Below are 20,780 nucleotides of genomic sequence, written 5' to 3' on the forward strand. Positions count from 1 at the left end.
GGAGCGTGAGCCAAGTGCAGCCACCGCGACGGGGCGGGCGACCAGGGCTTGACCAGCGGTGACAAAGACAGCAGGAAATGCAAAGACCCCATCCCAGCCCTGAAGACCTGGACGCGGCAAGGGAAATAATGACGTAGAACCAGACCCTTCCATTAGCACATTCTTCGTACTGCAGACGACACGGTTGACTAGGGGACATATCCCGGTTACCATAACTACATCCCATCTCTTCGCCTTCATTATCCATTTACAAACCAGTTTTAGGGGCACGCGATCACACAAACCTAACGACTGTTGAGTAAATGAAATGTCTCCTGCATATCGTGATGACAAATGTCCTGTCCTAGAACCTGTTTTTAACTCATAGTTAAAACCTGTAACTTTTTTCCGGATTAAAAAAAAAGAGAGAATTTTGAGATGGTCTCTAAGCCGGCCATTCGTTTTCAGACCTTCTTAAAACATATCCCACACTCCCTTTCTTCTCAGCCTTCCACCGCTCTTGAGATCTCGTTTCTTCGTCTGGAAATCTCGCGAGAGGACGAGATCTCATGAATTCTCCCAGAAGCCACTGCTCTTCCTCTTCCTGTAAGCGGCCTTAGGTGAGTGACTATGTCGTGGCTCTCTGAGCGCGCAATCCACTGGCCATCGCCGCCATCCTGGCTTTGGGGTCGCCGGTGCCGAGGCATCCGTGGGGAGAACTCCCAGGGCTACGATTGCACGCTGGAGGCGGTGTTCCCCTGTGTAAAGGAATGAGGCGGGGGCCCGACTTGGCGCTCCGGGACCAGCCGGCCTCTGCTGCCTGCAGAGGGCTATGGGTGGGAATGGGGGGTGGCAGGGCCCCTCGGCAGGCGGCAGCACGGGCGGCTTGTAGTCCGTGCCGACTTCCAGCTCCAGAGGTCCGGCGCCTTGGTGAGTGGTGGCCGAGAACGCGGCGAGAGAGTGGGGAAGTTAAAGTCGGGTCAGGGCTTAGCTCGTTTCGACAAAGCGCACGGGGTGGCTCCCAGCGTGGTTCATCCCCAGGAAGTCTGAGCTGGGTGGAAAGGGGGGGGAGGGAGGATGTGGACTGAGTTCTGCCGTGCCCCCGCGAGGGCCGGGTTGGTTGGAACACGCCGTACGTCGTGTATGCTGCTAGTGAGGGCCCTGTGAGCCAGCGGTGGGAGGCGCAGAGGAGAACAGAGAACGCTGCGATGATGCCATTTCTTAGGACACCTTTGGATAAATCATGAAACCAACCATTCTCTGAGCAGCGGTGGGGCGCATTTAGTAATTCGCTTACACTGTGTCACTGCTGTGGAGTGTGGATGATTGACGGGGTTACCACTGTGCCCTTGCAGGTGACCTGCGAAAATGGTTCGCTACTCACTGGACCCAGAAAACCCCACAAAATGTAAGTGCGAACGGGAGCTGCGTCTGTATTTTCTGACTGGTGTACACGCAAGATGCCCGAAATTAACCAGAACGTCTTATTTTCTAGCATGCAAATCAAGAGGCTCGAATCTTCGGGTTCACTTTAAGGTATGTGAATCAGAGCCTTCTGATCAGGCTTGTGCGTTGCACCGTTCTTACAAGGTGGCTGCAGTGATGCTTTTCTTAGGACACCTTTGGAGTTAGCCGTGAAATAACCAATCAGTTCTGAGCGGCCATCTTTGATTTGAGTATTGATCATCCGGGTATCCTGAGCAACGTTATTTAGGATTTGTGGGAAAGCAGTCTGCAGCTCGAGGTGGGACTTAGAATTACGTCCAAGATGACCGGGTCTGAACGTTTCATAGCAGGCAGGGGTTTAGGGCTGCTTCCCCCTCAGCCACAGGGTGGTTGACATTGGACTACCTCACCTCCCAAGAATGGAGAAGGGTGGTTTTTTAACTGCTGGTCCGTGTTGACATTTTGACAGTATGCAGATTGCTTGCTTAAGTATGATTTGACATAAATGACAAATATTTGTGTTCATACTTAGAACACTCGAGAAACTGCCCAGGCCATCAAGGGTATGCATATCCGAAAAGCCACCAAATACCTGAAAGACGTCACGTTAAAGAAGCAGTGTGTGCCATTCCGTCGGTACAATGGTGGAGTTGGTAGATGTGCCCAGGTAAGAATTCGTAGTTCCATAACTGCAGGGAAACCTGAGATGGAATGGCTAAGATGGGCCTTTATCGTGCTGTTTCTGGTTGCTGTGATGACAAATCTTAGGACACCTTTGGATTAACCGTGAAATAAAACACGTTCTGAGCAACCCTGATGTTGTAGCAAATACATTCATCTTGTTTGCAGTGTTAATTTAAAGAAGTCACTGATTATCTCTTTTCATTTTCTTTCAGGCCAAGCAGTGGGGTTGGACCCAGGGTCGTTGGCCCAAAAAAAGTGCCGAGTTTCTGCTGCACATGCTTAAAAATGCAGAGAGTAATGCTGAGCTGAAGGTATCTAGGCTGTTGGCATTCTTAAACTTGTAAATATGTGCTAATGACACTGATATCTTGATTGATTATCTTTCTCAATAACAGCCTTTTCATTTACTAAAATCTCTACCTCCTGCCTCTGGCACGCCATAAAGACTCAGTCTGCCCATGCCTAAGACTTAATTACTAGTATTTCCCTTATTGAGGTACTTGGAAAAGAAACACTTCTGCCTTCTGTCTTTTATATTGCTGGTATTTCACTAGGAGTTCATTGTGAAGTGGGTTTTTGGTAGTAAGTCAACAAAAGGATCGGGTTGATGGTGGTTAATGTGGTATGTTAGAGTTATAATGAAGGGAATGTTAAACTTCAGAAGTTAAAACAGTGATGGTGGACAAAACACCAGGGTTTATCCTTTACTGTTCTGCATTTGAAAGCCTAGATCAGAACTGGAGTTCTGTGTAAAGTCAGTGCTTAGAGGTGCCTCTGCTTTGTGCTCAGCTCCTGTTGAACCACCTTTAGGGAGGCTGCTTAAAGTTGTGGCCTGTAAAAGCGAAAGCAGACAACAGTGTAAATGATTCTAAAGTTTGAATGCATTGCCTTTGAAAAGTTAGCTCACTAAACCAAGGGCCTTAGGGCAAGGGCAAGTGCTGCAGTGTGAGATGTTAAAGGGAATTTTGTTCTTCCAGGGTTTGGATGTAGATTCTTTGGTCATTGAGCACATCCAGGTGAACAAGGCCCCCAAGATGCGCCGTCGGACCTACAGAGCCCACGGCCGGATCAACCCGTACATGAGCTCCCCGTGCCACATCGAGATGATCCTCACTGAGAAGGAACAGATAGTTCCTAAGCCAGAAGAGGAGGTGGCACAAAAGAAAAAGGTAAACCACTTAGTGGTTCTCTGTCCAGTTGAGGGCAGATTTGGGGTTGCTGTGATGGCTATCTTAGGACACCTTTGGAATAACCGTGAAAGGAAATTGTTCTGAGCAACCCGTTCAGCCAGTTTTATCATTCATTTTTAATATACTTGCTTGACTTGCTTGACTAACAGCAAGGTTGTGATTGGTAAAGTACATCAGACCCCCGTGATTTGCCTATGGAGGCACAGCCACTTCAGACAGGGCAGGCTAAGCCACGCCCCATACTCCACACCTAATGGATGGAGCATGCTGCTTATCAAGGAAATACCCGCCATCCTTTCTCCGCCTTAGTCCTTATCTGCCAGGCTTCCTGCCGCCTCTGTTAAGCATAAACTTTAAGTCCTCCAAGAATTTAACAGTCCTTTTGTTTTTTCTCTCCCCAGATATCCCAGAAGAAACTAAAGAAGCAAAAGCTTATGGCTCGGGAATAAACTCAGTATAAAATAAATACGAATTAAAAGAACGTTGGTTGTCTTTATTAGTAAACCTTTTATGTCTTCATAAACGCATCAAATGAGTTCTCTTAGGATCAGAACTCAAATCCGATTTTGGTGTGCCCCCTGCCACTCAGTGTTGATCCGTGCATATGCTGCTGTGAGGCTCTTGAATATGGGGGGTCTTGTCAGCAACTTTGGGATGTAGCACACTTTTCAGTTTACCCAAGTACAACGCAAGCCCTTGTGCCGTATTTAGTGCATGTGTTGCAAGTTTTCTTCACCCTGAGAAGGAAGGCTGCGGTTGTTAGTGGTCACTCTCCAATCACTTGCCTGTTTTCTGGTAATAGATTAACAGTGTTTGGTTAAGATGGGGACCTGACCCGTGTCTCAGGCCTTCATAGCATGCCGTGGGTTATGCCACAGTGTTCTAGCCGCCAGGCATCCCTGGGTCCCGTAGGGGTGCTCTGCCGCTGCAGGTGTTCTGCGAGGGCTTGGTGTCAGGAGGACTTGAGGGTGGGGATAGCGGGGTTCAGGAGGCGGCGAGGGCTTGGGGTGCTGCGGCCGGTTTCCACTGGTGATGTCTGCGGAGAGGACGTTCTGCAGGGCAAGGTGGTAGAGACGGCGTCAGGAGGGGGCCAGTCCCTCGTCCCCTCACGTTCCACAGTGAATTAAGGCCTCCGGTCACGCTGTCTCAAGGCCGGCTGCTGGCATCACAAATGAGCACGGGGACAGACGTTCTAGTCCGGCTCAGTAGCCTGCTTTCCATACAGGACGTGTAGAGACGTGCGGGGACAGGTTCCAGAGGAGTTGCTAAGCCATGGAAACCAATAAACCCCGAGGGAGCGCTCTTAAAGGAGCGTGCCTTCCTCGACCTGACTTTCCCACCATAGCCGCCCTACTGAGTGACGTGGCTTAGTCGTCACTTTTAAGAACGTGACGTGTGAGGACCTGAAGGCCCCTGCCCTAGAAGTTTAGACACTAGCAACAAACAACTGGCCGGCGACGGCACCTGCCGACGGCCTGTCGCACACGCGCTGTGTGTGGAAGGCTTTGACCTTCCTGCGTCGCGGAGGGCCTCTCCCCGGCCCGCTCCGCCGGGCGCCCCGCAGCGCCGCCGCGCCCGCCCACCCGCGGCGTCACCGTCGCCCTGTGCACCCAGGCTGGCGCAGGCGCGCTCTGTCGGCCCTCTCGGGGTGCCCATTGGCTCGGCAACAGCTCGTCCCTCCCTCCGGAAGTGCGGACGTTGGCGCTCGGGCTTCGCGGCCGCCGGTGAGCTGGGTGGGGGGGCACGCGGGCGGGGACCGGGACGGGGTCGTGTCGCGGCGATCCTGCGACTCTGGGAGGCTCGCCTGGCCGCCACGCAGCCTGCGGAGCCCTCGGTCGGTGTGCGGCCCGCCTGCGCCCTCACGGTACGCTCGCCCCGAGCGCCGGCCCGGCGGTACCTCCCCTCGCCTCGCCTCCCTTCCGTCCGTCTCGGTCGGTCTCCTTGGCCCCTGCCACCGGCCCGGCGTTCGCCCTGGCCCCGCGGGAGGGATGGCGGAGCCGCGGGCCCGCGCTCGGCGACGGCTCTACGCCGTTTCGCTCGCTTTGTCGACTTGCAGCGCGTAATTAATGTCTCTCTGGCCCCCTTCTGGAATTTTCTAACGGTTTCTGTATACGTAAAGTCAAAGAGCTTCTCACAGGATCGTTGTGAGGGTTCGGGGAGAAAACACAAGCAGCTTCGTTTTGGAGAGAGCTAAAAAGTTGTTAGCAAAGGCGTCCGTGCGGTGGTTGAGGGCTTGCAGCCTGTCACGCGTGAACTTACGTAGCACACATCTGGCTCTCTGTGATGGAGGGGTCGCCAGTCACCACCTGAGCCTGGGGCCCGCAGCACCGCCCGCCGGTTGCTTTGAAGAGGTTTGGTTGGTTTTGAAGGCTTTGTAGAAGGAGGTAACATCGTGTTTTTGCCGGAGGGTTGAATGAATTGATAACATCTGTCACCTGCTCGCACCTGCGCAGGTGCGTCTTCTTCAACCTGGGAAGCCGTGATGGGAAAGGGGTGGAAGCAGGCGCCCCCACTGCACGTTCCCGTCTAGCACCTGCTACTCCTTTACTCGCCGATAGTGTTTTTGTGTAATAACTCTTACTTGGGGCGAATAGTATGTTTTCAAGTGTCGAAATAGACTTTTCACATACCTTAAGGTGCATCCCTTCAGTCATTTTTCTACGATGAACTAAATTTTTGTCTCCCCATAACTCAACAGATTTAAGAGCTCAAAGCTGGGACAATGGTGTGCATTCCTTGTATCGTCATTCCCATTCTGCTCTGGATCTACAAAAAATTCTTGGAGCCATACATATACCCGCTGATTTCCCCTTTTGTTAGCCGCATATGGCCCAGAAAGGCTGTGCAAGAATCCAGTGATAACGGGAGAGTGGACTGTAAGGTAAGGACACTCGGACGCTTCGAATAAGGGTGGGTAAATGGAGGGCGCATTTTTTTGGAACCAGAAGCTCCATTCATTTTTCTCAATTTAAGTAGTTAAATTCCACCAACCCTGTGATGAATGCATTGGTTCCTTGCCTTACAGCCAAAGCAAATGAACATTTTTAAGAGTTTACTTAGACAGCTCTGTTGTCTTTGTGTCCATGCCTTGGTCTTGTTCACCTGTGCTACTTGAAGTGCCCCACACATTTCTAGAAGCACAATTTTCTTCATTCCGAACTTTGTTGTCCATTTTTACACAGAATGTCTCTTACAATTAATAATCTTGTTGTGGTAGTAATTCCTAAACCGTATTTTCATTTTAGGGCACAGACACAAATGGATTACCAACGAAAGGACCAACGGAAATCCCTGATAAAAAGAAAGACTGAAGTGACTTTCCCCACGGGATCTCAGTTTCGCACATGGACGTGATAATATGAAGCACCTTCTTCATGACTGTCTCTGACCTTTTTCTCTGAGCCCAGAACTCAGGCTGGCTGGTTTAGGTATCCCCTGTACCAAGCAGGGAATATGTGGTATTTATACTTAAAATGTACTTAGTTATAGTTAATGACCGCATTCCTGAGTTCCTTTTTCATTAATGTAGATTTCCATTCCTATTATTGCACTTTTAATAATATGAATAAATAGAAGGTTTGTGCCAGCAGATACTTAGATGTTGCTAAGTCAGTCCTTAACAGCCCTGACCCTCTCTAGCGTTCATTCATGTGAATGACCGATGTGTGCTCTCATTTCTTTGGGCGCCTCTAGTCTGAGCAGAGTAAATTTTTACTGGGAAACAGTGCGGGGGATAAAGCTGTGAAAGAAAGAAAGAATGACTTTCCAACGCAGTGAAGCAGTCTATCCATGAGAGTAGTGATTGCTCTGTAATGCTCTGAGGAAGACAGAAGAGACAGGGACATAGAGAAAACCTGATTGATGAATGGAACATCTTTTATTTAAGCATCTGATGTATGTTGTAAAATTCCAGTCCTTGCATTCCTTCTATTCCTACAAATGTATTAAATATTCTGTTTAACTTGCGGTTCTTTTTAAGTCTCTTTAAATATTCAAAAAGGAAATTTTCACCTCATTTGAAAGCATCTTAATAGTGATGGGATAGCAGTCAGCTTTTTTTTTTTGAAAGGCAGAAGGAGAGATGGAGAGATCTTCCTTCTGCTGGTTCACTTCCCGAAAGGCCACAATGGCTGGGGCTGGGCCAGGCTGGAGCCAAGAGCCAGGAGCTTCATCTGGGTCTCTCACTTGGGTGCAGGGCCACGAGCACTTGGGCCGTCTTCTGGTGCTTTCCCAGGCGCGTTAGCAGGGAGCTGGATCAGCTCGAACCAGCACCCATATGGGATGCTGGTGCTGAAGTTCCAGTTTAACTCACTGCACCACAACACCAGCCCCAACAGTTAGCTATGTTTACATACAAGACACTCCAGAATTGAGTAGTTTCCAACAGTCACCTGGCTGGACAGTTATTTTCTGATCAGGGCTTGCTTATTGCTAGTGACCTGGCTCTCTATGTGGTCTTTCCACTTGGGCTTCTTCAGTTGTGGGGATCTGTAAACATTCAAAGATGATAAAAATATATATATATATATCCTAACTAAGGCTTTGTTAAGGCATGCCTCTGGTCATTAACCCTGGACCTCACTGAAATAAATCAGTAGATCTCAATTTGTCTGCCCCAGCCCTTCTGAATATGTTATATCCAGGTGATGAGTTTGTTCTCTAAGATGTGAAAATTACTTTATAAAAATTGCAGTAGAAGAGCATATTCAGTGGAAAGCTGGGAGCCCATTTCAGAGTGGCAGTTACAGTCCCAGGTGCTCTGCTTCCAATCCAGCCCTGCTAATGTGCCTGGGAAAGCAGTGGAAGATGGCCCCTGTTACCACATGGGAGACCAGATGGCACTCTAATCTGGCTTCAGCCTGGCCCCGTCCTGGCAGTTGCAGCCATTTGATGGGTGAGCTAGCAGATGGAAGAGCTCTCTGTTACTCTGCCTTTCAAATAAGTTTTTTTCAAATTAAAAGTTAATGTTCTTTCTCTTATTTCTTCATCTTCCATCTCCACAGATGTAACCACTGTTAGTTTTTTGAGTAGTCTTCTAGTAACTTTTAAGAAGTTGTATTGAAATTCTTTATTTGAGAGAGAGTTCCCTTCAGCTGGTTCATTCCCCCAAATGTCTGCAATGGCTAGGGTTGGATTGGGCTGAAGTCGGACTGAGAATACAACGTGGTGTCCCATGTCGATAGCAGGAACCCGGCTGGTCCATCTCTGCCGCCTCCCAGGGTCTGCAGTGGGGAAAGCTGAGTCTGTGTAGGACCCAGGTGCTCCAGTGTGGAATGCAGGCATCTTAACTGGCATCTTAGCAGCTAGGCTAATGCCCACTCATTCGAGCAGCAAGTGTGCTGTTGGTTTAAGGACTCAGATAATATTGCAAGACCTAGGCTGTCTTGACACCATTCTTTCCCAAAGACGACTAATTGAGCTGTTGCTTTTGGTATTTATATTTCCAGCTAACCTGTATGGCAGTTTTTTTGAAAGACCACCTTCAGATGTTACTGACTTCCTGTTCTAGTTGAGATACGGCTGTCTTACACACTCTACCCCACTACATCCTCCTAGTATACGCATCAGTTTTGCCTGAGTCATTCATTACTCAGTGGATCAATTTGAGTTGCCAAGTGTCTTCCACTTGACCCTTCAAGTCTGCCCCGTTTGTCCTGTCCCTACACCCCCAGAAGGCTGTGTGGATCACTTAAACAAACTCCCCAGGCCCTCTGGGTGTAGGGATGAACAGCCGGAAATGGAAGGAGGGAACAGTATCATTCCCTTGGCCACCTCCCTCCCAGATCCCTCAGGCTAACTGTTCCTCAGTGCGAATTGGAGCACCAGAAGGTGACCAGCTCCGTGTGACTCAGTTTCCCCTAACCTTTTCCTGTCCTTGCTCTTTTGGATTTGGGGGTGGTGGCACCTGTGCTACCTGTGGCTCTGGGTTACTGCTGTCTGCTGGGACTCTGCTAACTGTACAGATGGTAGCGGTGTCTTGTGATCGAGTTTCCTTTGACGTACATGGTGGTTTTCCTCCCCAGACATGACCTGGTTGGCGTTGCAGGACTCCGGGCTTTGTGACTCCTGCTGTGTTGGAGCCACATACTCCTCTTTCAAGGTTTACTCATTCTTTCTGTAGCGTGCAGATTCCTAGCTTGGGAGATCGTGTATAGATAATTTTGAAATGTGCTCCCTGGAAGATTCCAAATTGCCGTAGACCTCACAAAACCTGGGTCCGCTGTCCAACATGCAGCAGGCCTGTTAGTGCCACTGGGCTGCATAGGGGCTCTCAGTTTCAAAACCATTAAACCCACCCTCCAGAGAATTTGTGGTCTCCTAAGGCCTTTTCCATTTCTAGCACTTTCCTCTCTCGGACCCAGTCTTTTTTTTTTCTTGCTTGTAAGAAAGCTACTGCCTTCACCAGCAGGAAACGGAAATTGAGAGCAGAGCAAGCACAGGCTCTCCCATAGGGATATGGGCATCCCTAGTGGAGTTTCAACCACGAGGCCAAATGCCCATCTCACTCACTCCATTATCCAGCTCCCTGCCCAGTGCCTTCCACTCGCTCCTAAAACCTTCCATGCCGGCAGTTGATAAGTTTTCCCACCATCTTAATGAACTGTCTCCACGTCACTTTCTATAGCTCTGAGGCTGGGACAAGCCAGGAGCTCCCTGGGGAGGAAGCTTCATCCCTCCCCGCCTTCGATCGTGAGTGAACCCAGGACATTGAGTTTTACAGGGCTCAGGAGGCCTGAAGCTCTGTGGCTAAGCCTTTCTGGCCTGGTCAGTCTAATAGGTCAGCATGCGGGTGACAGTCATGTTAAGGAAGTGCTGACACCTACGTCTTCTGGAGGGCAGCTCAGGATGGAAATGTGACAGGACTCCAGAGTTTTTCAGGTGAGCCCTGAGAAGATGAGCCTGACTCAAACAGGAATGCAATTAAAATTAACTAAGGCAAAAAATAAGCTATCGGGAACTGGGTAAATTGAAGTCAGGCAGCAGGGCGAACAAGATTACAACGTTAAAGCAGGTTCACAAATACTGAGTAGCACAAGCTAAGGGCTTCTGGCTTCACCCTGGCCCAGCCCCGGCTTTTGTAGGCAGGTGGGCAGTGAATGGGAAGTCTCTGTCTCCATCCCTCTCTGTCATTCTAAGTAGTACAAAAAGACCGGGAATCAGGAGTGGCATTTGACCTAGCAGTTGGAATGCCCATTTCCCATAGTGGAGCCAATACCTGCCTCCAGGTTGTAATCCAGCAGACCCTGGCAGGAAGCAGCAACACTTTAAGTGATTGGGTTCTTGTTACCCACATGGGACACTTGGATTGAGTTCCCAGTTCTCAGCTTTGAGCTCGACACAGCCCTAGACTTTGTGGGTGTTTGGGAAGTGAACCAGCCAACAGGAGCTCTCTCGCTCTCCCCTGCCCCGCCCCACTCACTACCCTGCTTAAACAGTTTTTTTTTTTTTTAATATTTATTTATTTACTTGAGAGGCAGAGAGCTTCCATCTACTGGTTCACTCCCAAATGGCCACAATGGCTGGGGCTGGGCTGATCTGAAGCCAGAAGCCAGTGGCTTCATCCAGGTCTCCCAGAAAGGTGCAGGGGCCCAAGCACTTGGACCATCTTCCACTGCTTTCCCAGGCCATCAGCAGGGAGCTGGATTGGAAGTGGAGCAGCCGGAACTCAAACCGGCACCCATATGGGATATCAGCCCCCAGGCATATGTTTAACCTATGCCACAGTGCGGGCCCCAACCAATTTTTTTTTTTTTCCTTTGGTAAAGATTCATTTGTTTATTTGAAAGATGTTTCAGAAAGGAAGAGATAGATCTGTCCGCTGGTTCATTTCCGAAATGGCTGCAATGGCCGGAGCTGAGCCAGTCCGAAGCCAGGAGCTTCATCTGGGTCTTCTTTGTGAATGCAGAGGCCCAAGCACTTAAGCCATCTTCTGCTGCTTTCCCAGGCAGGAAAGTTGGATTGGAAGTGGAGCAGCTGAGTCTCGAACCGATGCCCATATGGGATGCTGGCATTGCAAGTGGTGGCTGTATCAGCTGCACCACAACACCAGTCCCTTAAACACTTTTTTAAAAACCTGTAAGTTTAGGGACTGGTGCTGTGGTATAGCAGGTAAAGCCACCACCTGCAGTGCTGGCATCCCATATGGGAACCGTTTTGAGTCCTGGCTGTTCCACTTCTGATCCAGCTCTCTGCTATGGCTTGGGAAAGCAATAGAAATAGTCCTTGGGCCCCTGCACCCATGTGGGAGACCTTGATGAAGCTCCTGGCTTCGGATTGGCTCAGCTCTGGCCATTGCAGCCACTTCAGGAATGAACCAGAGAATGGAAGACCTCTCTTTTTGCCTTTGCCTATCTGTTACTCTGCCTTTCAAATAAGTAAATCTTAAAAAAAAAAAAAAAAAAAAAACCTGTAAGTTTAAACTGAAAGTATATGTGAGTCTGAGTGGTCTTAATGCTATGACCAAAGATGGCAGACCTGTACAGTGCTGTGTCACCCTGAGAGATGTAAGGCTTAGCCATAGCCATTCATAGTTACGACCCAATCCATGACTAGTGATGTGGGGAGGTAATATAACTGTCTCAAAGTTAAAAAAAATTGAAAGTGTAAAGAAATTTGAACATTTGTCAGTTGAGAAGGTAAGAACTATGCGATGAAGTGTGGGTGGAGTACCGTAAACTCAGATGTTGGGCTGGTCTACACTTTGGTCTCAACTGACCCAGTCCTCTCTCTTCCACTGAGGGCCAAGACGTTTCAGAGTAGGCTCCCAGATGCTGCAACAGGGCAAGAGTGGCGTCTCCTGCAGTGCTGCTGTTCTGCTGCTCACAGTTGGCCGAGTGCACAGCCCAGTTTCTGAAGGCACCCGTCACTCTAACAGTGTGATGCTCTGTAGGTCTATCCATCGCACACCCGTACAACTGCCCCCTGGCGTCTTGTTCTTCCATGGTAGTTAAGCTGCTGATGGTTTGTACTTCCTTGATGTATATTCATTTGTATGACTGCATAAGAAATTATGACCAACTGGGACCGAGTGTTTGGTGCACCAGTTAGAAGCTGCTTGTGACGCCTGCATCCCATGTCAGGGTGCCTGGGTTTGAGTCTTAGCTCCACTCCTGATTCTAGGCTCCTGCTAATGTGCACCTCTGAAAGGCAGCAAGTGATAGCTCAAGTACTTAGGTCCCTGTCACCCTTCTGAGAGACCTGGATCGAATTCCGGGTTTCTGATTCTGGCCTGGCTCAGCTCTGGCTCCTGCAGGCATTTGGGGAGTGACCCAGCAAATGTTAAAATCTCTCTCTCTTTCAAATAAAATTTTAAATATATGACAAATTTAGGGTTTAAAATGCACAAACTTCTCTCACAGTTTCTGTGGGTCAGAGGCCCCAGCATGATACAGCTGGATTCTCTGCCCAGGCTAAAGTCAGGGTGCTGGCCGGGGCTGCAGCTGGAAGTGCAGTGGCTCAGGGGTCTACTTCCAAATTCGCAGCTGTGGGTCAGCAGTCCCTCTTTTTCTTGTAGGCAGCCAGGGCCTGCCCCATAGACTGTGCCCACATCCAAGTTCACTCTCCCAGCCCACCGGGAGCTCATCTTCTCTGTCTTCTCATCTTCTGGGACTGAGGAGAAAACAATTGGCTTTTAAAGGATGGCATGATTAAGTCAGACCTGCCTAGATAATCTCCCTGTTTTAAGGTCAACTAATTTGGGATCTTAATTATATCCAAATTTCCTTCAAAGCAGCACCTCCATTATTGGATTGGTGTTTGGAGAGGGTGTGTGAGCACCAGGGACCAGGAATCCAATCTGCATGTCCATTTTGGAAGCCTGCCTTTCACTGCCGACCAAACTTGACCTCTTCCTTTTCCCTTACCCTCCCCTCCCCTCTTTCCTTTTTCTCTTTCATCTCCCTCTCCCTGTCTCCATTTCTATCTCTCTCTCTCTCTCTCCCTCCCTCCCTCCCTTCCTCCCTCCCTCCTTTCCCTTTCTTTTTCATTTTTAAAATTTATTTTACTAGGGCCGGTGCTATGACATAATAGGTTAAGCTTCTGCCTGAGGTGCTGGCCTCTCATATGGCTGATTCCCAGTGCCGGTTTCAGTCCCTGCTGCTCCGCTTTGATCCAGCTCTCTACTAATGGCCTGATAAAACGTTAGAAGATGGCCCAAGTGCTTGGGCCCCTGCACCCACGTGGGAAACCTTGAAGAAACTCCTGGCTCCTGGCTTCAGATCAGCCCAGCTCCAGCCATTGCCACCATTTGAGGAATGAAGTAGTGGATGGAAGATCAATCTCTCTGTCTCTCCCTTTCCATCTCTAACTTAGCCTCTCAAATAACTAGATCTTTAAAAAAATTATTTTACTTTATTTATATGAAAAATATGGAGACAGAAAAAGAGAGAGGTCTCCCATTGGCAGGTTCATTACCCAAATGCTTGCAACAGCCAGGGCGGAGCGAGGCTGAAGCTAAGAGCCAGAACTCCATTCAGGTCTCCCACATGGATAGCAGGACCCCAACTATTTGAGCCATCACCTGCTGTCTGCTAGGGTCTGCTTTATTAGGAAGCTGGAATCAGGAGTCAGAGCCAGGACTTAAACCCACTGGCCTCTTTCTTGTCTAATGACTCCAGGCCTTCAATTCCTTGGGAGCTCTGTGGATCCGAAGCCTGTGGTTCCCAGCTATCAGTGCCCCCAAGCTGCAGTGATTTTAAACTGGGAAGAGTTGAGGCTGTGTGGTGGTTAACCACCCGGCTGCTCCACTTCCAATCCAGCTCCCTGCTAGTGCACCTGGAAAGCAGAGGAAGATGGCCCAAGTGCTGCACCCATGTGAGAGACCCAGAAGACGCCCTGGGCTCCTGGCTTTGTCCAGGCTGTGCCAGGCCATTGCAATCATTTGGGGAGTGAACCAGCAGGTGAAAGATTTTCTCCCTCTCTCTGTTTTCCCTCTCTGCAACTTTGCCTTCCAAACAAATAAAAAACAAATCTTACAATAAAATAAACTAGGGAGAGTTTATAATCTTGAAATTTAAAAGCTACTTAGCAAATCTTTTCTGACCCCAAATTGGATGGCTAGAAATCATTTCAGATCGAGACAGAGGGACAGTGGGGACAGGTAAATATTGTGTTTCATAGAAGAGGAAAGGAACAGACCTGTAAATATGAAAACTCAGGTTTCATGAGAAAAGTGCAAATTAGGACCACAAGGAGGAAGCCCCAGAATGAGTACGACTGGACATCAATGTACTGCTGGTGGGAGTGGAAGCTGGCACAGCTGCCGGGTCGCCATACATACTGATCCAGCCGTTCCAGTTCTAGAGTCTAGATATCAGACGAAAACCTGTACCTGTACAGCGGGAGTCATGTTCTTAGCTGTATTGTTTGTCATAGCCCAAACCAAACAAAAGCCTCCAAAAATCCACCTGCAACAGGAAGGATAAAAAAGTAGATGTAATAATACTCTGTTATGCTTTGAGTTTCAAAAATGTTTCATTGTGTAAGCTATGGAATCAGGCCATTTGGGGTTGACGAAACGAAGGGAGCAGGGCAGGGTGGGTGTTACAGCGTCCTGGGCTAGGCTATGGCTTGGGATGTCCTTACGGCCTGTCGGAGTACCTGGGATGGAGTCCTGCTGCTGCTTCTGATCCTGTTTCCTGCTGATGTGCCTGGGAGGCAGCAGATGGTGGGGTGCAGAGCTCCCAGCCAGGCCTATCAGCAGGTTCCTCCATCAGAGAAAGGATTAAAAGGTGGAGGCATAAAGGTGCAAGAAAAACAGGATTTATTTAGAGTGAAGCAAAAGTGCACACTCAAGAAGTCAGGCCAGCTAGTGAGGGAGAGAGAGTGCATGACAAACAGCCAAACACAAAAAGGCCCAAAGAAGAACCCCTCACCAAGGAGAAACTTTTCTTTTTAGATTTATTTATTTGAAAGAATTACAGAGAGAGAGAGAGAGAGAGAGAGAGTATTCCATCCGATGGTTCACTCCCCATTAGCCACAATGGCTGGAGCTGCACCAATCTGAAGCCAGGAGCTGGGAGCTTTCTCCAGTCTCCCACACAGGTGCAGACACCCAAGGACTTGGGCCATCTTCTCAGGCCATAGCAGAGAGCCAGGACTCGAACCGGCACCCATATGGGATGCTAGCACTGCAGGCAGCAGCTTTACCAGCTACGCCACAGTGCCAGCCCCAGAAAAACTTCTAACAGTGAAAAAGCCCTCAACAAAGGAACACCTCCCTGACTCCCTACAAGGGGAGGCCTGCCCTTGATGTCATCCAGAGGCGTAGGTGTGATGTTCAGGGTGGAGCCCATCTTAATATCCAAAAGAGGGCAGAGTTTGGGCACAGCACTGCCCTTTTTGGAAATATTGGAAGTGTCATGGTGACAGGTGCGTGATGGGAGTGGGAGTGCCCCCCCTAGTAATTTTATTATAGTGATATTAAAATGACTTAAAGGTCATTTGGGAATGCATCCTGCAGCCATGTTGGATATTTCCAGCTAGTATTGGGCTTACATTTGCAACATTGTGGAATTTAGAGTTTCTCCTACATGGTAGGGGGTTGGTGGTGCACAGAAAGGGACCCTGTCTTGTAGACCAGGCCAGACTGTCACATAGGGCTGGGGGCAGTTGTCCCATGGCAAGACGACCAGGACTGTCAGTGACCCACATGATCGCATGGGTTAGTGGGGAGCTGTCGGACCTCAGGTCCTTTCCTTAGCTACCCACATTCCCATACAGTTTCCTGATGCCCCAAATGGAGTTCCTGGCTCCTGGCTTCAGCCTGACCCAGCCCTGGCTCTTGTGGGCACTTGGGGAGTGACCCAGCAGATGGAAGATCTGTGTGTGTGCACCCCTTTCTCTCACTCTCACTGCGCCTTTCAATTTTTTTAATGATACATACACTGAAATAAACATGAGTTAACTCAAAAGTAGGGGCAATTTGGAACAGCAGCTACAAGTGTCCTTGGGATACCCTCATCTCATTGAAGAATGCCTGGGCTCACATCTTAGCTCTGCCTCCAATCCAGTTCCTGCTAATGCACATCCTTGGGAAGCAGTCGTGAGGGATGAAGTTACTTAGGCTTTGGCACACGTGTGGGAGATCTGGATTGAGTTCTGGGCTCCTGGCTTTGGCTGGGCCCAACCCTGGCTGTTGTGTGCATTTGGGGAGTAAACCAGCGGATGGGAATTATGCCTCTCTACCTTTCAAGTAAAAATGAATCAAAATTTCTAAAAATCTAATCTCTGTCACTTGAGGCGTGAATAGCAGTTACATCTGGGAATATTGATAAGGAAAAGAAGTGAGATTTCTAGGGTGCTGGAAATATTCTGTCTCTGTTGTGAGTGGTAGTTGCACAGGTAGATTCATATGGAATGACACCTCTCCTGAATTCTAACTTTGTTCTACACGTAGTACATTAACACATTCTTATTGCAAATTAGTTAAATTTTCTAATTTTTCATTTGATTTGAAAGGTAGAGAGAAGAGACAGAGATCTTCCATCTGCTGGTTCACACCGCAGATGTCTCCAACAGCCAGGGCTGGGCGACACTAAACCCAGAAGCCTGGAATTCTGTACAGGTCTCCCACATGAGCTGTAGGGATTCGAGTACTAGAGCACTCACCTGCTGTATCCAGGGTGTGCATTAGCAGGAAACTGCAGGTGGAAGCAGAGCAGGGACTGAAACCCACACATTCTGATATGGAATGCAGGCGTCCCAAGTGGTGCCCTAACCACTGTGCCAAAAGCCCGAGTCTTACACAATTTTTTTTTTAAAGATTTATTTATTTGAAAGGCAGAGTTACAGGAGGGCGGGGGTCTTCCATGTGCTGGATCACTGCTGAAATGGCCACAATGGCCAGACCTGTGCCAGTCCAAAGCCAGTAGACAGTAGCCAGTAGCCAGGAGTTTCTTCCATCTTCTACTGATTTACCAGGCCACAGCAGAGAGCTGGATTGCATGTGGAGCAGCCGACTTGAACTGGTACCCATATGGGATGCCGGCAATACAGGCGGTGGCTTTGCCCACTATGCCACAGTGCCAGTCCCAGCACTTCTTTTTTAAAAAGATGACCTATGGGGCTGGCATTGTGGCAAGTAGAAGGTAAGGCCACTGCCTGCGACACCAGCATCCCTTCTGGGTTCCTGTTTGTGTCCCAGCGGCTCTACTTTTGACCCAGCTCCCTGCTAATGGCCTGGGAAAAGCATCAGAGGATATCCCAAGTAGTTGGGCCTCTGCCACCCATGTGGGAGACCTAGAACAAGCTCCTGGCTCCTGGCTTTAAGAGGCCGTTGCAGCCATCTGAAGAGTGAACCATTACTTTGGAAATTTATGTTCATTAAATAAAATTAAAAAAAAAATGAACCAATGTATGGAAGATTCCCTCTTTCTCTCTGACTTTCTAAATAAATACATTTTTCTTTCTTTTTTAAAGGCAATTTGAAAGGCAGAGTGATAGGAACAGACAGAGAAAGAGATCTTAGATCCACTGGTTCACTCCCCAAATGGCTGCAACAGCTGGGGATAGGCCAGGACAGAGCCAGGAGACAGAAACTCCTTCCTGTCCCCCACATGGGTGGCAGGGACCCAGGTACTTGATCCATCTTCCCAAGAGCATTAGCAGGGAACTGGATTGGAAGCAGAGCTGGATTGGAAATCGTGATTTTTTAAAAAATATTTATTTTATTTATTTATTTGAAAGAGTTATAGAGAGAGGTAGAGACAGAGAGAGGTCTTTCATCTGCTGGTTCACTCCCCAAATGGCTGCAACGGCCAGAGCTACTCCGATCTGAAGCCAGGAGCCAGGAACTTCTTCCAGGTCTCCCACACGGGTACAGGGGCCCAAGGACTTGGGCCATCTTTTGCTGCTTTCCCAGGCCATAGCAGAGAGCTGGATCAGAAGAGGAGCAGCTGGGACTGGAACTGGCGCCCATATGGGATGCCGGCGCTTCAGGTCAGTGTTGGCCCCGGAAATGGTGTTCTAATATGGAATGACAGCGTCACGGGCAGCAGCTTAACTTGCTGTGCCAAAATACTGACCCCAGCACTTTTTTTTATCGTATATTTTAAAGAAATTTTTATTTATTTGAGAGCGAGCGAGCGAGCGAGCTCCCATCCGCTGGTTCACTCCCTGGATGCTCACAATGGCCGGAACTGGGCTTGGAGATGGGAGCTCAGTCCAGCTATCCTATGTGGGTGTCAGGAACCTGGTTATTTGAGCCATCACCACTGCCTTCCAGGGTCTGCATTAGCAGGAAACTGGAATCTGGAGGTGGGCACTGAACCCAAGCAGTCTAATGTAGGACACGGATTTCTTAACTGCTGAACTCCTGCCCCAGTACTTTTCTTTTTACTGAAGAAAAGCTTGCTTTCTCTCTCTTCTCTTCTCTTCTCTTCTCTTCTCTTCTCTTCTCTTCTCTTCTCTTCTCTTCTCTTCTCTTCTCTTCTCTTTTCTTTCTGATCTGTTTATTTGAAAGGCAGAGTTACAGAGAAAGAGGGAGAGACAGAGAGAGGTCTTTCAAGAGAGGCTGCAAATAGCTGAAGCTGAGCCAGTCTGAAGCCAGGAGCTTCTTCCGGGTCTCCCACACGAGTGCAGAGGCCCAGGCATTTGGGCCATCCTCTGCTGTTTTCCCGGGCGTATTAGCAGGGAGCTGGATTGGAAGTGGGGCAGTTAGTGGGATGCTGGCGCTGCAGATGGCAGCTTAACCTGCTATGCTGCAGTGCTGCCTCTGTCCCACCCCCACCCTGCAGTACATTTTTTAAGACATTGCATGTTCTGAAAAGCTTAATAGAGGCGAGCTGAGCAGGCATTTGGCACAGCAGTTAAGACACTGCTTGGGGGGGGCAGTGCCATGGCGTAGCAGGTAAAGCCGCTGCCTGCAATGTCAGCATCCCATATCGGCGCTGACCCAACCCTGTCTCCTGTGGCTGCTTGGGGAGTGAACTTCTTGGGGAGTGGATAGAACTTCTCCCTCTTTCTCTCTCTCCAAATAAATGAAAGTAAATAAAAATTAATAGAAGAGAATGTGTGCTGTTGCCACCAGTAGGAGGCAGCATAACCTATGGTAGATAGGTTGGCCCTATCTAAGTGGCACACCAAAGGAACTCCTTCCCTTCCTGGCCTTCAGAATGTCTCGTGCATGCAAGCTCCTTCCTAAGCCGCCTGTCAAGGTGACTGCACTGCAGGTGGCTGGCTGCCTGCTGTGTCTTTCACAGGATGATGAGCTCCTTGCAGACAGCACTCGGCACCACCACCTCCCACGTGCTTTGGAAGGGGTGTTTGCTAAATGTTTTGGAACTAAACAGGAAAAAAAAAATGCAGTGTAATTAGAAATTACCAAATATTAAGTCAACAAATTACTGGAACCTCTTTCCTGACAGCGACCCTTGTAAAACAGCTAAGTTTACCTGGTGCTGGGGCAGGCGGTTTGAGTCACTGCTGTTCTGGGACTTTTTTTTGCCAACCCCACCCCATTCTCCACAAAATGACAGGACAGTACAGGCTGGGTCAGAAGCCCCATGGGCTAGTACCACTGGCTTCTGCCTGATGAGACCAGCAGTCTCCTTATAGCCTCATTACATCCTTCTATGAGACATGAGCTAGTGAGAATGAAAACAATTCTTCCCTACTTCGGTTCAAGAGCAACAGTAAATCAACGTGCACATAGCCTGTGAGGTCGGTTAAATTTCTTCATATCTTCCCTAGAGTACATGTGGGTATCCAGGGTGATGGGTTGAATTGTGCTCTCTAGAATTTCTGTATGCCTGGTTGGTTTTGTGGTATAGCAGGTTAACCTGCCACCTGTGACACTGGCATCCCATATGGGTGCCAGTTCAACTCCCAGCTGCTGTACTTCTGATCCAGCCCCCTTACTAATAGGCCTGGGAAAGCAGCAGCAGATGACCCAGGTACTTGGATCCCTGCTACCCACGTGAGAGACCTGGTTGAACCCTCTGGATTCATTGTGGTTATTTGGAGAGTGAACCAGCAGGTGGAAGATTGCTCGTGATTACTCGCTCTCCCTCTCTATAACTCTGCCTTTCAAATATATAAATCTTTGGGGCCAGCGTTGTGCATAGTGGGTAAAGCTGCTGCCTGCGGTGCCAGCATCCCATTTGAGTGCCGGTTCATGTCCTGGCTGCTCCACATCTGATCCTGCTCTCTGCTATGGCCTGGGAAAGCAGTGGAAGATGACACAAGTCTTTGGGCCCCTGCCCCATGTGGGAGACCCAGAAGAAGCTCCTAGCTCCTGGCTTCGGATCGGCACAGCTCCTGCCGTTGCGGCCAATTGGGGAGTGAATCAGCAGATGGAGGACCTCTCTCTCTCTCTCTCTCTCTCTCTCTCTCTGTGTGTGTGTGTGTGTGTAACTCTGACTTTCAAATAAATAAATAAATCTTTAAAAACATATATATGTCAATCTTTGGAGCCGGCACTGTGGTATAGTGGGTAAAGCTGCTGCCTGTGGCACTGGCATCCCATATGGGCACCAGTTTGAG

The 20,780-nt window shown here is 49.0% G+C and overlaps 2 protein-coding genes and 4 non-coding genes across 9 annotated transcripts; all 6 read left to right on the forward strand.

The window, feature by feature from the left end:
* The first annotated feature begins 479 nt into the window (after nucleotides 1–479).
* Nucleotides 480–3,780, forward strand: RPL17 (ribosomal protein L17). Of its 2 annotated transcripts, none has more exons than XM_002713529.3 (7): nucleotides 480–599; nucleotides 1,335–1,387; nucleotides 1,475–1,515; nucleotides 1,958–2,092; nucleotides 2,322–2,420; nucleotides 3,087–3,278; nucleotides 3,701–3,780. In XM_002713529.3, the coding sequence occupies exons 2-7, from the start codon at nucleotides 1,348–1,350 to the stop codon at nucleotides 3,746–3,748; spliced, it is 555 nt and encodes a 184-aa protein (XP_002713575.1). In that variant the 5' UTR covers nucleotides 480–599; nucleotides 1,335–1,347; the 3' UTR covers nucleotides 3,749–3,780. The 2 variants fall into 2 exon arrangements, with proteins under 2 accessions (XP_002713575.1, XP_002713574.1); XM_002713528.3 differs by having other exon boundaries at nucleotides 574–909.
* LOC127492549 (small nucleolar RNA SNORD58) lies at nucleotides 1,183–1,248 on the forward strand. Its single transcript, XR_007922061.1, has one exon. It is a non-coding gene; the product is annotated as a small nucleolar RNA SNORD58 (small nucleolar RNA).
* On the forward strand, nucleotides 1,574–1,641 carry LOC127492550 (small nucleolar RNA SNORD58). The gene has a single exon (XR_007922062.1). It is a non-coding gene; the product is annotated as a small nucleolar RNA SNORD58 (small nucleolar RNA).
* On the forward strand, nucleotides 2,172–2,237 carry LOC127492547 (small nucleolar RNA SNORD58). The gene has a single exon (XR_007922059.1). It is a non-coding gene; the product is annotated as a small nucleolar RNA SNORD58 (small nucleolar RNA).
* Nucleotides 3,325–3,388, forward strand: LOC127492548 (small nucleolar RNA SNORD58). The gene has a single exon (XR_007922060.1). It is a non-coding gene; the product is annotated as a small nucleolar RNA SNORD58 (small nucleolar RNA).
* A 1,103-nt stretch (nucleotides 3,781–4,883) lies between the features above and the next one.
* Nucleotides 4,884–7,260, forward strand: C10H18orf32 (chromosome 10 C18orf32 homolog). 3 transcript variants are annotated; one of them, XM_008261289.4, is made up of 3 exons: nucleotides 4,884–5,023; nucleotides 5,998–6,180; nucleotides 6,545–7,260. In XM_008261289.4, the coding sequence occupies exons 2-3, from the start codon at nucleotides 6,022–6,024 to the stop codon at nucleotides 6,608–6,610; spliced, it is 225 nt and encodes a 74-aa protein (XP_008259511.1). In that variant the 5' UTR covers nucleotides 4,884–5,023; nucleotides 5,998–6,021; the 3' UTR covers nucleotides 6,611–7,260. The 3 variants fall into 3 exon arrangements, with proteins under 3 accessions (XP_008259511.1, XP_008259510.1, XP_008259512.1); XM_008261288.4 differs by having other exon boundaries at nucleotides 4,997–5,163; XM_008261290.4 differs by lacking the exon at nucleotides 4,884–5,023 and adding an exon at nucleotides 5,028–5,752.
* The last annotated feature ends 13,520 nt before the right edge of the window (nucleotides 7,261–20,780 follow it).

Source organism: Oryctolagus cuniculus, chromosome 10 (assembly GCF_964237555.1).
Source record: "Oryctolagus cuniculus chromosome 10, mOryCun1.1, whole genome shotgun sequence".
NCBI classification, from domain to species: Eukaryota; Metazoa; Chordata; class Mammalia; order Lagomorpha; family Leporidae; genus Oryctolagus; species Oryctolagus cuniculus.

Coding starts and splice junctions, on each gene's coding strand:
- C10H18orf32 (XM_008261289.4), top strand. CDS start 6,022: ATGGTGTGCATTCCTTGTATCGTCATTCCCATTCTGCTCTGGATCTAC. Junction 6,181..6,544: donor ACGGGAGAGTGGACTGTAAG/GTAAGGACACTC, acceptor TTTTCATTTTAG/GGCACAGACACAAATGGATT.
- RPL17 (XM_002713529.3), top strand. CDS start 1,348: ATGGTTCGCTACTCACTGGACCCAGAAAACCCCACAAAAT. Junction 2,093..2,321: donor GAGTTGGTAGATGTGCCCAG/GTAAGAATTCGT, acceptor ATTTTCTTTCAG/GCCAAGCAGTGGGGTTGGAC. Junction 2,421..3,086: donor AGAGTAATGCTGAGCTGAAG/GTATCTAGGCTG, acceptor TTGTTCTTCCAG/GGTTTGGATGTAGATTCTTT.